We start from the raw sequence: 15,253 nt of genomic DNA, 5'->3' as shown, positions 1-15,253 counted from the left end.
TGTGTCTCAGGAAAAGGGGGAAACAGGAAAAGCATCTTTCCATGGCTTCCACACTTCATTGGCCAAGGGTTCACGCTAAGGAGTGAACTCTCCCTGTACTTCCAGGTCACTCCAGCGTGGGCATTCCCTGGGGTCCCCTAGTCTAAGTTGTGACAGCCACAGAGAGGACTGGGGTTGAGGGTAGATAGTACGTGGTGTGGGCCTGGGACACAGCACGGTCAGGTCTTACCCACACCTGTACCTGCAACTGGTCGGAGACTGCAGAGCAGGGTCATTGTAGCAATGGATGGAATAAAAATTAGATGTGGCCGAGAGGATTTGAAGAGGTACACGTCGGTATCCAGGAGGGATGCTCAGCTCTCAGTCACTAGCAGAAAGGAGATATGGTTTAAATTGATCATTTGTAATGGAATGGATGCTGAAGTTTCTACCTGAATGCTTCCTTAAAGAGGACATCCTTGACTCTCCTCTCTAAAGGACCCCAGTCACTCCCATCATCCCATTCATTCCCTACCACACGAATCATCTGCCATTGTGGACTGACTGACTCAGCGTTCACCCCCTCCACTCCACCCCACCCCCAGCATGACAGGCCAGGAAGCTAAAGCCTTCTGTTCCAGGTCCCTTGGCTGCTTGGTCATGGTTTAAATTTCTCCAGTCAGGCAGAGACATTTTCCCTGGCATGATTCCATAGCTATTCTTTCATAAGCACTTAAATCCCTTCATGATTAAGTTACCAGGACTCATCTGGATTGAAGCCTTGAGCAGGATATCTTGTTTACTTATTGGCTTGTGCATGCATGCTAAGTCGCTTCAGTCATGTCTGACTCTGTGTGATCCTATGAACTGTAGCCCGCCAGGTTCTTCTGTCCATGGGATTTCCAGGCAAGAATATTGGAGTGGGTTGCCATGGCCTCCTCTTGTTGTCTGACTTATTATTATCTGTCTCTCCCAACTCTGTCACTGAAGCTCCTGGATAAAAGTCACTCGTTTTTTTTGTTTTGTTTTGTTTTGTTTTCTCTACTGCATCCACAGAGCCTAACACAGTACTTGGTATAACAGAGGCTCAACCAGATTTCATCCAGATCTGCTGGATGAAAGGGTGGATGGATGGATAGATGGAGGTGGGTAGACTACGGCAGGTAAAAGAGGAGGAAACAGTAGGCTATAAGGCTCATTTCCGCAAACTGTAAACTCTGAAATGCTCCAGGGCTGAGTCCTCGAATCTCTTTTCCAGTCACCCTCACTTTAGGTAAGCTCCTTTGGTGTCATCAATTTAACTTCGTAGCTCCAGGCGTGACCTCTCCCTGGAACTTCTGACTCATATCCAAAACTACCCAACCTTTTCACGCAGATGTTAACAGACATCTCAAATGTAACATATCCAAACAGAATACTGCGTTTCTCCTCCAAATCATCTCCTCCTACAGCCTTCCCGATCTCCCCTCTGCCAGGCATTTGGGGTCATCCCTGATACTTCTTTCTCCTGTATGTTTCTGGTTCAAACTACAGCCAACCCTCAGGGCTCTACATAATGTACAAACACCCACCATTTCTCCTGACTCCCATCTCCCCAATCTAAGATACCATCCTATTTCAATTGGATTATTGCAGTAGTCTTCTTTAAAAAATAATAATAATTTCATTTGTTTATTTATTTTTAGCTGTGCTGGGTCTTTGTTGCTGCTCAGGCTTTTCTCTGGTTGCAGCGAGTGGGGACCACTCTTCGTTGCGTTGTGCAGGCTTCTCATTGTAGAGGCTTCTCTTGTTGCGGATCACAGGCTATCTGGGATCTTCCTGGGTCAGGAGTCAAACTCATGTCTCTTGCATTGGCAGGTGGATGCTTTACCCCAGGGAGAAGCCCCAGAGAAGCCCTGCAATAGTCTTCTATATCGGGTGCTTCTGTCCCCCCGTGTCACATCTCCCTCGGTCACCTCTGACTCCAGCTCCAGCTGCAGCACACAGGTGTGTGCAGGCTTAACTGGTCTGGAGCCGACATGTCTCACCTCCAGCACACACCTTGTGTCTGTCTGCTTTTCGCCCAGAAGCCTCTTGGCTCCCACACGAGATTCACCTTGCACTGACAGCCTCTCGCCTCAAGCGTGAGCTGCACATCTTTTCACTTTCTGCCGCATCTGATGCAGCAGGAGTCTGCTCCTCCCATGCTCCCAGGAGTGCAGTGTTAACACCCCAGCGGCAACACTCAACCACTGGGGGTCGAGGCAACTGGGAAAAGGCAGATGATTCTGGGAAACAGTCCATGCCCTTTTCAAGGATCCTGCTAAATGCAAGCTCCCCTTGTCCACAGCAGCGATGGTGATAAAGCACCTTCTCTGAGCTTTGTCCCTTTTCCTTTCCCATCGTCCTTGCTTCCTCACGCCTGCTCCTTGTGTCATCACTTGGAAAAGCTATGTACACATGAGTCCTTGTCCCAGGACGATGACTGAGGCCCGATAGGATTTCCCCTTCTGCACTTTCCACCTGCTACCCTCCCTTTTGGGCTTCCCTGGTGGCTCAGTAGCAAAGAATCCACCTGCCGATGCAGGAGACATGGTTCCATCCCTGGGTCAGGAAGATCCCCTGGAAAAGGAAATGGCAACTCACTCCAGCATTCTTGCCTGGAGAATCCCAGGGACGGAGGAGCCTGGTGGGCTACAGTCCATGGGGTCGCAAAAGAGTCGGACCTGATTGAGCGCCGAAGCGCCGACATGCACACAGCGTTTACTTAAACATTGTTTCTTCTTTGTTTCGCACTGGAGCCAAGAGTTTCATCAGGAGGAGGTGAGCTGATAGCTGGGTGGCCTTGCCCTCCTCCTGGTGGCCTAGCCAGAGACTGCCCTTTCTACTCTGTACTTCTACTTTGTCAGTAACCATCTCAAGCAGGTGGTTTTGAGAGCCTTTTAAAAATAGCTTAATAACTGTTATTATTTTCCAGTACAAAGCAAACCATGCTTTTAAAAAAAGGAATTTGAACATTACAGCAACTTTGGAAATGAAAGCCCTTCATAAACTGCTCTTCCAAGTGTTGTACCTGGTTTGGCATCTCCTGGGAACTTGTCTGAAATGCAGAGTCTCAGGCCCCTCTCCGCCTGACCTGCTGAATCAGAACCTGGCAGCAGCCTCTGCAGAGAATTCACTCAATGCTTTGCCCTCTTAGGCTGTTCCTCAGGATCTCTTTTGGGATTCCCGGGTGGCTCAGCAGTAAAGAATCTGCCTGCAATGCAGGAGCTGCAGGAGACTCGGGTTCGATCCCTGGGTGGGGCAGATCCCCTGGAGGAGGGCATGGCAACCAGGATAGAAGAGCCTGGTGGGCTAAGTCCATGGGGTCGCAAAGAGTTGGACACGACTGAAGTGACTGAGCAAGGATCTCTTTGGGGGTCTTTGCTCTGAAATTTGTCTCAAGGAGTTCCAGGTAAACCCTCAAGGACCTCAGAGCATTTAGAAAACTAAAACCTCTATAAGCCTGGTCCCTGCTGATCCCAGGGAAGAAAGGAGTTTGTCCTCTTCTGGTCCCAAGTCCCTGGGCATCACCAGCTCGGGGTGACCTGAATCACCTCTGCTGCTGCTGCTGCTAAGTCACTTCAGTCGTGTCCGACTCTGTGTGACCCCATAGATGGCAGCCCACCAGGCTCCCCCGTCCCTGGGATTCTCCAGGCAAGAACACTAGAGTGGGTTGCCATTTCCCTCTCCAATGCATGAAAGTGAAAAGTGAAAGTGAAGTCGCTCAGTTGTGTCCGACTCTTTGCGACCTCATGGACTGCAGCCTACCAGGCTCCTCCGTCCATGGGATTTTCCAGGCAAGAGTACTGGAGTGGGGTGCCATCGCCTTCTCCGAGTCACCTCTGAGCACCAGCCAAACGGCTCAACAACCAGCAACTCCACAGCTTGGAATCCATGGGGCGCTGGCAAGGGGCCTTGGGTGGCCTGGAGGCGGGCATGCCAGTGGTCCAAGCCTTCCCTTCTCAAGTTCCCAGCACAGCGACCCCAGCCCCTGCCCAGCGGCCCGGGAGGGGGGTGGGGGTGGGGAGGTGAGGGGCCGGGCCAGGCTCCCTTCCTCCTCCACAGGGAGGCAGCCCGTTGCCTCTGGAGAGACTGGAGCCTCGCGGGCAGCCAGCAGCACCCGCGGTGGCACAGGAGACACGGCCCCAAGTGCAGGAGGGAAGGAAGCCCGGTCCCCGATGGGGTTGACCGGCCGGCTGGGCTCTGCAGGCAGTCGGAAGCCAGAGCTGCGGCGCAGGACCGAAGAGGTTAACGCGCATCTGCCTCCGAATGTTAATGTGTCTAGGTGATGTCAGTGGGAGCCGGGGAAGGAGGGAGGGGAGAGCGGTGGGGATCGCAGGCGGCGGAGACTGCCGGGCAGCCCGAGGAAGATCCCCCTTCCGGACTGCGGGGCTCCTGGGGCCCGGGCTCGAGACCGGCGCGGGAGGCTGCGGCAGCCTGCGTGGGTGGACGGGCGAGCGGGCACCCCCGGCGCCGGCGGGATGGACCTGGAAGCCTCGCTGCTGCCCACCGGCCCCAATGCCAGCAACACCTCGGAAAGCCCGGATAACCTCACCTCGGCCGGTGAGATGCGCTGGAGGGCGGGCCTCCCTCCTCTGCGCCGCCGAGGGTGGGAAACAGGAAGGTTTCACCTCTGAGCTAAACTGCTTGCGAAACTTTATGCCAGTTCTTGGGAATGAGATGGGCAGTCTGCCCTCCCGGAGGGCCAGGGGAGAAGGGGACTACGGGGAGGAAGGGGCAGGGGCAGAGGCATGCTAGCCTCGGATGTTGGCCAGCCGCGAGGGAGGCAGGGGAGGGCTGCTGAGGAGTTCCGAAGATGCTTTGCCGGAAAAATTCCAGGCTACAAAAGCAAGAGAACCTGGAGGGCTGTATGTAGGGAGATGGCTGGAAGCCCGCTCATTCACCCATCCCCTTGGTTCTTTCACTTGAACTACGTGATCTGGTGGGGTCTGAAACACCCTTACTGTCTCCTTCCCGGAAGAGGTGTGGGAAGGAATAACTCCCAGAGATGTGAGGGGATTAACTTTGCTGGTGAAAGACTCTTCCTGACATTTCCAGCGCTGAGATGCCCTGGAATTCTAGCTTTGAAGGGGAAGAGAAGAAAACAGAGGAAAGGTTTGCATGGAGAAAATTCTTGGGTTGCTGGGCTGCGGCACACAGGTTCAGTCTAGTCACTCGGAAAGCCCAGGCTCAGAAGATAGGGACCCAGGAGAGGGGGGGCTGTGGGCCTAATGGCCAAAAGCCTCCATGAGACAGTTACCCACAGAGATCCCCAGGAATCAGCGCACGGCTTCCAACCAGCGACTCCTAAAATGAAATGAGCAGGGCTGCAAATAGGAAACGAGGAAACACATGCTCATGCCCACACATGCACACACGTTCGTGTCCTGCTGGCTATTTCGATAATGTTTCCTGGTGAAGCCCCAAGGCCCACAGAACCGTTCTCTGCAGACAGCTGTGGTTCGTGACGCTGTGCCTTCTGAGAAAACGCAGGAGGCAAAGGGACTGGTCCTTTAATGAACAGGTGGTGCAGGAGACTCTGGTGGGATTGAGCAGGGAGCTGGTGCAGGAGGGCATGGGGTTAGGTTTAGCAGCGGTGTGGGCAGAGAGGATGGCAGGGAAGATTCCAGATGAAAGATGGGCCCTGAACTGAAATGGCAGGTGGATAGAGAGGTGGGCAGGCGCATGGCTGGAGGCTGAGCATGCCAGTAGGAGTTCAGCCCTCAGAGAGCAGAGTCCATGTCGAATGGTCGACCCTTGCTCCTTCTGTCCCCAGGGCTGCCTCCTCGCACAGGGAGCATCTCCTACATCAACATCATCATGCCTTCGGTGTTTGGTACCATCTGCCTCCTGGGCATTGTCGGGAACTCCACGGTCATCTTCGCAGTGGTGAAGAAGTCCAAGCTGCACTGGTTCAGCAATGTCCCCGACATCTTCATCATCAACCTCTCGGTGGTGGACCTCCTCTTCCTCCTGGGCATGCCCTTCATGATCCACCAGCTCATGGGCAATGGAGTCTGGCACTTTGGCGAGACCATGTGCACCCTCATCACGGCCATGGACGCCAACAGTCAGTTCACCAGCACCTACATCCTGACCGCCATGGCCATTGACCGTTACCTGGCCACCGTCCACCCCATCTCCTCCACCAAGTTCCGGAAGCCCTCTGTGGCCACCCTGGTGATCTGCCTCCTGTGGGCCCTGTCCTTCATCAGTATCACCCCCGTGTGGCTCTATGCCAGGCTGATCCCCTTCCCCGGGGGCACCGTGGGCTGCGGCATCCGCCTGCCCAACCCAGACACTGACCTCTACTGGTTCACCCTGTACCAGTTTTTCCTGGCCTTTGCCCTGCCCTTCGTGGTCATCACGGCCGCCTACGTGAGGATCCTGCAGCGCATGACGTCCTCCGTGGCCCCCGCCTCTCAACGCAGCATCCGGCTGCGGACAAAGAGGGTGACCCGCACGGCCATCGCCATCTGCCTGGTCTTCTTCGTGTGCTGGGCGCCCTACTACGTGCTTCAGTTGACCCAGCTGTCTCTCAGCCGCCCGACGCTCACCTTTGTCTACCTGTACAACGCGGCTATCAGCTTGGGCTATGCCAACAGCTGCCTCAATCCCTTTGTGTACATCGTGCTCTGTGAGACGTTCCGGAAACGCCTGGTCCTGTCGGTGAAGCCAGCGGCCCAGGGGCAGCTCCGCGCCATCAGCAACGCCCAGACAGCTGATGAGGAGAGGACAGAAAGCAAAGGCGCCTGACGCTTCCCCCTGCCACCCTGGGCACCTCCACGTCAGGACTCCACAGCAGACCATGGGGAGAGACACTGAGAGCAACCCAAGACCGCTCTGGGAGGTTGTGGGGAGATGGGGTGGTGAGCGGTGGTCACAGACCACTGGGGACGCTTGGCGCCGGGTCTGGGGGCTCCAAGCATTAGAAATCTCCTTCTGAGAACTGGATGGACGTTCGGGTTGAACAGACACTGAGCAGGAAGACTGGTTTAAATGTTCACTGAGCCCTACACCTGCTAGCTCTCACATGTCTTTTTCCCAAGAGGAGAAGTAGAAGGCTTCTGGCCAAATTTGTTTAAAATCAGGCAGGGCTCGGGTGTGCGCAGTGGTACGGCACAGGGCCCTGGGGAGATGGGAAAGGTGCCAGAGCCTCAGTGCCCTTTCCTGTCTCCCATGGGTAGGATGGAAGGCAGCCTTTCTCCCAAGCTGGAGGATGATGAAGAATAAAGCATGCGGGCTCTCCAGGTTCAAGCATCCTGTGTCAATTTCCCTTTCTCTCTAAGCGATGCATGTTTCTTTGGGGGGTGGGGATGGGGCTCTGAGCCCACAGAGGTAAAAGCCCAATTTGCTGGGAGATCCACTACCCGGGAATGACAAGGCTATCGGGTGGGTGCGGGTGGGGGCTTTGAAATTAAGAAAAATGGGGAGGGGTGAGGGGGCTTTGCAGCTGTGAGGACATTGTCTCCATGGGGTGCATTTGTCAGTCACCAGATCCAGAGTGACACGCATCAGGGTCCTGCACGTTCAGGGTTCATTCTAAGGCCTGGAGCTTTGGACATCAGCTTTTTGCTCCAGCCCTTTCTCTCTGAAGTTAAAAAAAAAAAAAGAATAAAGGAAAATCTCCACCCACATCTCTCTGGATGCTCCTGTATAATTGCTTGGGCCTGGGGGTTGGGGGGAAGCGATGAGGGTGGGTGGCCAAATAGGGAAGGAGGGGTCTCTTGGCTGTGGAATCCAGACCTTGGTTCAGGCTGCATTGTAGGAAGCAAGAAGCCGGGGATCTGCACGTCTAAACCCACAGGGAAGATGACACAAATGGAATTACTGTGAATTCATTAAACGAAAAATTCGCTGCCAGGCTTGTTCTCGGACTCAGCTTCCCATCTTCTGCTCAAAAGCACTTGGTTGTTACCATTGCCGGCTGTAACGAGTCCCACCCACCACCTCCTCCGCTGAGTCACAAGTTGCAGGGCTGGCTTCTTGGGGCAGCCTGAACCTGAGCCTGCCTCTTGCTGCGGCTGCGAAGATCGTGAGCCACGTTGAGCAAGAAGATTACAGATGGGGCCGCTGGGCGGCAGCCAAGGATGCTGCGTCTCAGCTTCTTCAAGAGAAGCCCGGAGCCAGGCGTCCTGCATGAAGACGTGGATGAGACAGTGGGAGCAAACTGTGAGTCCTGATTCATCCAGACACATCCTCAAAGCAGGTGCATCAGCAGAGCCTCTTCTTGGTCCTCATTTTTCACTGCGGAGTTGCAGCAGGTAGCCTGTTTAGCAAACTTCTGGGCAGCTTCTTTGGGTCCTTTTGGGAGCTTTTTCTAATCATTAGTATTAGTATTTCCCTCTTGCATTCCATTCCACCCAGGGCATGGGGAATTGGGGTGGTAAGGGGTGGGGATAGTTAGTTTTCCTTACTCTCTAACAGTGGGGTCTTTAGCTGTCACAGGTAAGCTCCAAATCTACTTGAGATGTACAAAAGAAAAGCAACTCTTATGGGAGCCTTAAGGCAACCCCTACCCACTGGTTCTGCAAAAGGAGCTTTTCCTGTATCTGGTTTGCCTGTGGAAGGCTTCCCTGGGTCTGTCTTCCCCACCCCCTCCCCCTTCAAGGAGGAATCTAGGAGAGGAAATAGGTGAGATGGCCTCTCCTAGGAAATGCAGGTGACCAAGGCTACAGGTGGGTGAGTGGGCGGGTGAATGACCTGCTGAAGGCCCCAGAGACTCTCAATGCCATATTGAAAACTGAAGCTGAAGCAAAGTGGCTTGAGACGGGAACGTGAGTGGGTGGTGATGTAGACAGAACCGAGGGGAGAGGAATGGGGAGAGGTGAACTCATGGCTGGAGAGGGAAAAGAGGACAGAGAGGTTATCATGGGGGTGGGGGCAACTCTTCCAATATGTCTTTCCCCAGCCCAATCCAGCAGTCACCTGAACAGACTGGCGTATACAGCAGTGGTCCAGGCAATGGAAACATCCTGGATTAGAGCGGCGGCAGTGGAGATGGAGAAAGAAGCACATATGTGAGATACATTTGTAAAGCAGAAGCCACAGGGCCTGGGATGAGCTGGCTGTGGAGGATGAAGGAGAAATAGAAACTTGGAAGTCACTGGCCTCTAGGGAGATGGGATGATCTAAGGAAAGAGTGAGTGCAGAGGCAGAGAGAAAAAGGCTTGACATTTCCATGCAGAGGTTGAACAGAGAAGGAACAGTCAAGCCAGTAGAGACATCTGTAATACGTAAGTAAGAAATAGCCAGAGAAGTAGAAGGAAATCAGAAATTGTGGCATCATAGAAACAAAAGAAGAGTCATTTAAGGAGCAGTGGTTGGCTGGACCAAAGCTGTCCAGGAGGTCAGATGGATGAGACATGGAAGGGCCCATTGGATGTAAGATCATGGTGGTCACTGGGGACCACAGCTGGCTGGGGCTGAGCAGTGACCCCCTTTTTTAGAGAAAACAAATCCTCCCAAGTTTGCTGCAATCCCCGCCACCACTCCCTACTGTCTAAAGCTCGGTCTGAGTCACTTTTGTTTCCCCTGGTTCCTGAAAGTATTTATACTTGCAACACTTGTTCGGGAGCAATAAGTACTATATTGCAGCATACTTATTTATTTATTTACTTTTATTTTGTTGGCGGCACCGCACAGCTTGTAGGATCTCAGTTCCCCCACCAGTGATGGAATGTGTGACATTGGCAGAGAAAGCACCAGGTCCAAACCACTGGACTGCCAGGGAATTCCCTGCAACATAATTCTAAAAAGGTGATTTTTAAATTTCTACTAGACACAGAAAGCATACAATGTAACCATGTTCGTTGTTAATTATATTACTTTTCCTATCCTGTCCTCCATGAAGCTCCATGGGTTGCTCCAGGTTCTTTCCCTTCTCTGATTGATTGCAACTGACTTACAAGTCCTGCCTCTGTCCTGTGATTTGACCTCTCTGCCCCATGCCTGGGTTTCCCTGATGGCTCAGCAGTTAAGAATCCACCTGCCAATGCAGAAGATGAGAGTTCAGTCCCTGGGTCAGGAAGATCCCCTGGTGAAGGACAATAGCTACCCACTCCAGTATTCTTGCTCAGGAAATCCCATGGACAGAGGAACCACTCAGGCTACAGTTGAAAAGGTTGCAAAGAGTCAGACACAACTAAGCAACTGAGCATGCACACACCCCGGTGCCTGCCTGAATCCTACCCACCTTCTACTCCAGCTCAGTTCCCTACTTGCGCACAAAGCCTTCCCAGCCCTCTCCAGCCTGCAATGAGTCAGTCATTCTCTGGGCTCCTATAAAACTTCCAAGTTATGCCACTTATTAGGTGATTAATCTTGCTCTATGTCGACTTGAAATATTGTGCAATGTGACAGTTGCGAGTCACATTTTATTGGGGGGCAAAATGAGGACTGCAGCCTGAAGACAGCACTTGCGTTAGCTCTGAGGAACTGCTCCAGAGAGGCAGGGGGAGCGTTAGTGTGTATGTGATTTTGGTAAAGGGGGACTACATGCACAATGCAATCAAAGCACGTATATTTTGCAGAAGCTTTCTGCTGGTCATGAGGAGCAGTCATCATCATGAAGGATTTTAACGCTTTTCTAGATATGAGGAGGTACAAGATTTAGGCTCATAAAATCGGCTTCTGAACATATCCAACTCCCTGAAGACCCCCCATCAGCCCAACAGAGAGTGCCTCATTTCTGCTCTCCACTTTGAACTCCTTTCAGGGGTTGTTGAAAATCAGCAGCTGCAGCAGCACATGATTTAATCCTTGTAGAGGTGGATGGCAAGCGCCCATGACAAGTGCCAATTTGTAACTGACGTACTGAATTAAAATTTATTATAAAAGGGTAGCCTTATATATCCTTTTAAAAAATGAGAATTCCAAAGTCTTAGAGTTAAGCAATGAGTCTTCCACATTATAAAGCTATTTATAACAGTAATTAAAGTAGTGGTAACATTTTACCTTTATAAAAATGTCACAGAATTCAAATCACAGCTTGAATCCTCAATGATGCAAGTGTCTTACACAATGAAGGCTTGGTCAGTTTTAAGATAAAATTCTTCCATCTTCCAGAATGTCTCACAAAAGAGCTGAATATACCTCTATGAGGACAGAAGGCAAGGATGCTAGCTGTGTGAATTCTCTCTTCTCGTGTGAATCCTAAAACTGATCCTAATCAATCAATCCTAATCAATTAACAGCAAATCCTTATCAATCAATGGAAAGGAGCTTAATGAGAAGACCAATAAGGTCCACTTTCAATATGGAAAATGCAAAATTGTGTTTCCCTTCTATCTCTATGTTTCCTTAAGAAACAGGTTTTTAAAAAATCAAAACAAAAACAGGACCTAAGCAGAAGTCTGCTGTGGAGAATTCTAGAAAACATTTCGCTTCCCTGACTAAAGGAAACAGATCAGGTTGGTAGCATCTGGGCTCTTCCTCCTTTCTCCCTGCCTTGAATGCAGATGCATCAACCGGAGCTGCAGCCACTCTCTTGAGATCATGAAGTGACAAGTACGAGAATGCAAACCAATGCTCCAGGGCTGATGGGTCAGGAAGCCCAAGAGAACATGGGTCCCCAAGGGCATCAATGACTTGCTGAACCAACATCAACCTCCAGGCTTCTAGGTGTGCAAGAAAATAAATCCCTATTTGTTTAAGCAACTGTTCTGTTAACCCTCGTGATAATGTCCTAAGCTTCCAACCTAAATCTTCCTGGTTTAGGAAGTACAGACCCCACCCTAGCTCCACAGATGGGGCCCAACTGGCTTTAACCAGTTGCTATCCCATCTCCCTGTTCACAGTGGTTCATTCAGGGGAGGTGAGAACAACCAATGGGAAGTAAGAAGTCAGCCAGGACTTCTGGGAAGGAAAGTGTTGATTCTTCTCTGTTTAGAGCTACTGAACAGGGTACCTCCCAACCCCCGACTCTAGACCTGACCCAGGAAGCACACGGCTCCACGAGCTGCCAGCAGCCACCTTGGAGTAAAGCTAGGGTAAAACCTTCCTGAGAATGAAGCCAGTTCAGAAGTATCAGAGCTGAAAGAGAGAGGGTGAGAATCAGTTGACATTGTTTGGGCCTTGATCAGCCTTACCTGAAGCTAGGATGCTCTTGAACTGTTTCATTATAGGAGTCAATAAGTTCCCTATATTTTAACAGCTATTTCAGTTGGGCTTTCTATTATTTGCAATTAGGGAGTCCTGATGAGAAAGATATGAACATTTTAGTTGCAGCATCCGAACTCTTAGTTTCAGCATGTGGGATCTGATCCCTCCTGCTGCAACTAAGATCCAGCACAGCCAAATACAAATTTTTTTAATAAAAGAAAGATATGAACATTTTAAAGATTAGGTTGGTATTGTGGACTGACTTGTCTTTGCCCAAAATTCATATGTGGAGAGCCTAACCCATGTGATGGTATTTGTACATGGGCCCTCAGGAGGTAATTATTATTATTATTTTTGGCTGTGCTGGGTCTTATGCCGTGCAGGATCTTTCACTGCAGTGCACTGACTCTCCGGCTGTGGCTCTCGGACTCAGTAGTTGTGGCACACTGGCCTAGTTGCTCCAAGGCGTGTGGGATCTTAGTCCCTGACCAGGGATGGAACCTGAGTCCCCTACATTGCAAGGTGGATTCTTAACCACTGGACCACCAGAGAAGTCCTCGTGATTATGTTTAGATGAGGTCATGAGGGTGGGGTTTTCACGAGAGGATTAGTGCCCTGATAAGACTCTCTCTCTCCACTCACACACACCAAGGAGCGGCCACGTGAGGACGCAGTGGGAAGGCAGCCATTTACAAACCAGGAGAAGAGCTCTCACCAGGAAATAAATCAGCCAGCACTTTGATCTTCGACTTCCAGCCTCCAGAGCTGTGACAAATAAATTGTCTGTTGTTTAAGCCACCGCGTCTATGGTGTTTTATTTCAGCAGCCCAAGCTAAGACAATTGGTAAGAGCCTTTTTAGTTCTAAATGACAAATATCCAACTCAATTGATTTCAGCAAAAAATTCTGGCCTAGTTAGTGGAAAAGTTCAGAGCTTGCTAAGCTTTCAGTCATGAGTGGATCTAACAGCTCAAGCTCTGTCCTCAGGACAGACTCTCCCTTTCTGTCTTCCCCATGCCCTCTCTCTCTCCATTGCTTTGCTCAGTTTTCCTCTCTGTTGCCTCTTTCTCAAGTGATGGGGTCCCCAGTGTAGTAGCAAAGATGACCTCCAGCAGTTGTGTGAACTTGTATTGTCCTCACAGGCAGCAACTACAGGATATTAGCCGGGACTTCAGTCCTGCCACCTGACATGTTCTTGCCATCTTTCCCTCCAACATCTGTTTCAAAACCCAAAAAAGCTTCTGAATGATCCCCTGTGAGTTACCCACCTTCCCCTTCCACCCAACCACGCATAAGATCTAGGAACATGGAACACTCTTATTGGCTGGAGTAGGTCACACGTTCACCCGAGTGGGGTTACGTCACCGGCAGGCCCATTCTGTGTATATGTGTGTTTTGTAGTTCTGAAAAGAAAAAGAGAATCTATATCACCTTAAGTAGAAAGAAGTGTGATGGGCAAAAAGACAATAGACATCCCACCGGGAAGGGTCTCAATAATTAGAGAGGGTGGTGTGGAAAAGAGAATGGACAAAGGACAGGTAGGAGAATCAAAGAGATTGAGAGGCCAGCCAGGAAGCCAGGTGATTACTGTGGAGAATTCTGCACAGGAAAGAATCTTTAACCTTGAACCTGATGAAAACTCTGGATCCTTCCCCCTGAGTGCCCAGTGGCACATGCACATAAAACACAGCACATAAGTCTGGAAGGTTTATAATCTCCTCCCCAGTGCCCGAAGAGGAACCCTGGTAGTGCAGGAATCTGGGTATCTGACAGCCAAGTCAGACAGAAGACCCCAGACGGCTGTGAGGAGGCACAGTGCCCACTGTCAGAGTGAAAACAGGCAGGGCCTGCTAAGGACAGGACAGAATCTTAGGGACCTTCACCTTGCAGGGCTGGGCAGAAGAAGAGAAACCAGGAGAGGAACCTGGGGATCAGCTGGAGCAATAAGAGGACAACCTGGAGAGCTTGACAGCCTGGAAGTCAATGGAAAGGACAGTTTCCAAGACAAAGTGAGTCAGAGCGCCAGATGCTACAGAGAGGTCAAGTTGAGGGCTGAAAAGGATGTGTCATGGGTTGAATGTTGTCTTCCAGAAAGGTATGTCCAAGTCTTAAGCCTCAACACCTGAGACTTTAACCTGTTCTGGGTCTTTGCAGATATGCAGATATAATTAACCTAAGGATCTCAGGATGAGATGATCCTGAACTCAGGGTGGGTCCTAAACCCTGTGAGCGATGTCCTTGGGTTTTGTTTTGGTCTTTATGCTGTACTGGGTCTTCACTACTGCTTGTTGCCGTGAGTGGGGGATACTCTCTAGTTGCGGTGCATGGCCTGCTCACTGGGGTGGCTTCTCTTGCTCTGGAGCAAAGGCTTTAGCACAGGAGTGGGCAGGCTTTAGTAGTCGGGCTCTTGGGCTCGAGAACGAGGGCTCAGTAATTATGGCACATGGACTTGGTGGCCCCGAGGCGCGTGGAATCTTCCCACACCAGAGACTGAACCCAGGGAAGTCCTAAATTATGTTTTATAAAAATCTCATTTGTTCTACAGATTCAGTGCAATCCCTATTAAATTGTTGTTTTAGTCACTCAGTCGTGCCTGACTCTTTTGTGATTCCCTGGACTATATAGCCCGCCAGGCTCCTCTGTCCATGGGATTTCCCAGGTGAGAATACTGGAGCAGGTTGCCATTTCCTTCTCCATGACCTTGGGTTTTTATTAAAAGAGAAGGAGATTTTAGACACAGAGATACACGGAGGGCAAGCACGTGAAGCCTGAGGCAGAGACTAGAGTGATGTGTCATGAGCCAAGAGACAGAAAGAGTGGGAGAGAGGCGTGGGATGTCTTCTCCCTTGGAAGGTCCTGGAAGGAACGTATCCTGCCCAACAACTTGATTTTGAGTTTTGGGGCCTTCAGAACTGTAAAAGAATAAATTTCTCTCTCTTTTTTGTTGTTTTCAGCTATCCAGTTTGGTACCTTGTCCCAGCAGGCCTAGGAAATGAATTCAGGGCTTGGATTTAGAAGTAGAGAGGTTGTTGGTTGACCTTGGTGGGTTCTGAAGCATTAGGAACAACTCTCCCAGGATATTTTGACCATGGCAGGGAGGACAGCTATGGCAGAGCAAAAGCAATGTCATTTTAAAAAAGGTCTTTGAAAAA

General features: G+C 50.8%; 1 protein-coding gene and 1 long non-coding RNA gene across 2 annotated transcripts; both read left to right on the top strand.

The window, feature by feature from the left end:
• The first annotated feature begins 4,038 nt into the window (after nucleotides 1–4,038).
• MCHR1 (melanin concentrating hormone receptor 1) lies at nucleotides 4,039–7,260 on the top strand. The gene is given in 3 exon segments (XM_027540706.1): nucleotides 4,039–4,362; nucleotides 4,365–4,563; nucleotides 5,777–7,260. Coding segments are annotated over 3 exon segments (1,272 nt in total). The 5' UTR covers nucleotides 4,039–4,269; the 3' UTR covers nucleotides 6,757–7,260.
• Nucleotides 7,261–7,741: 481 nt separating this feature from the next.
• Nucleotides 7,742–12,896, top strand: LOC113892191. Its single transcript, XR_003510990.1, has 3 exons — nucleotides 7,742–8,172; nucleotides 9,646–9,759; nucleotides 12,755–12,896. It is a non-coding gene; the product is annotated as an uncharacterized LOC113892191 (long non-coding RNA).
• Nucleotides 12,897–15,253: the final 2,357 nt, after the last annotated feature.

This window comes from Bos indicus x Bos taurus, chromosome 5 (assembly GCF_003369695.1).
Source record: "Bos indicus x Bos taurus breed Angus x Brahman F1 hybrid chromosome 5, Bos_hybrid_MaternalHap_v2.0, whole genome shotgun sequence".
Taxonomy (NCBI): Eukaryota; Metazoa; Chordata; class Mammalia; order Artiodactyla; family Bovidae; genus Bos; species Bos indicus x Bos taurus.
Note: the sequence above shows the minus strand (reverse complement) of the source record. Positions and strands in the feature narration are given on the sequence as shown.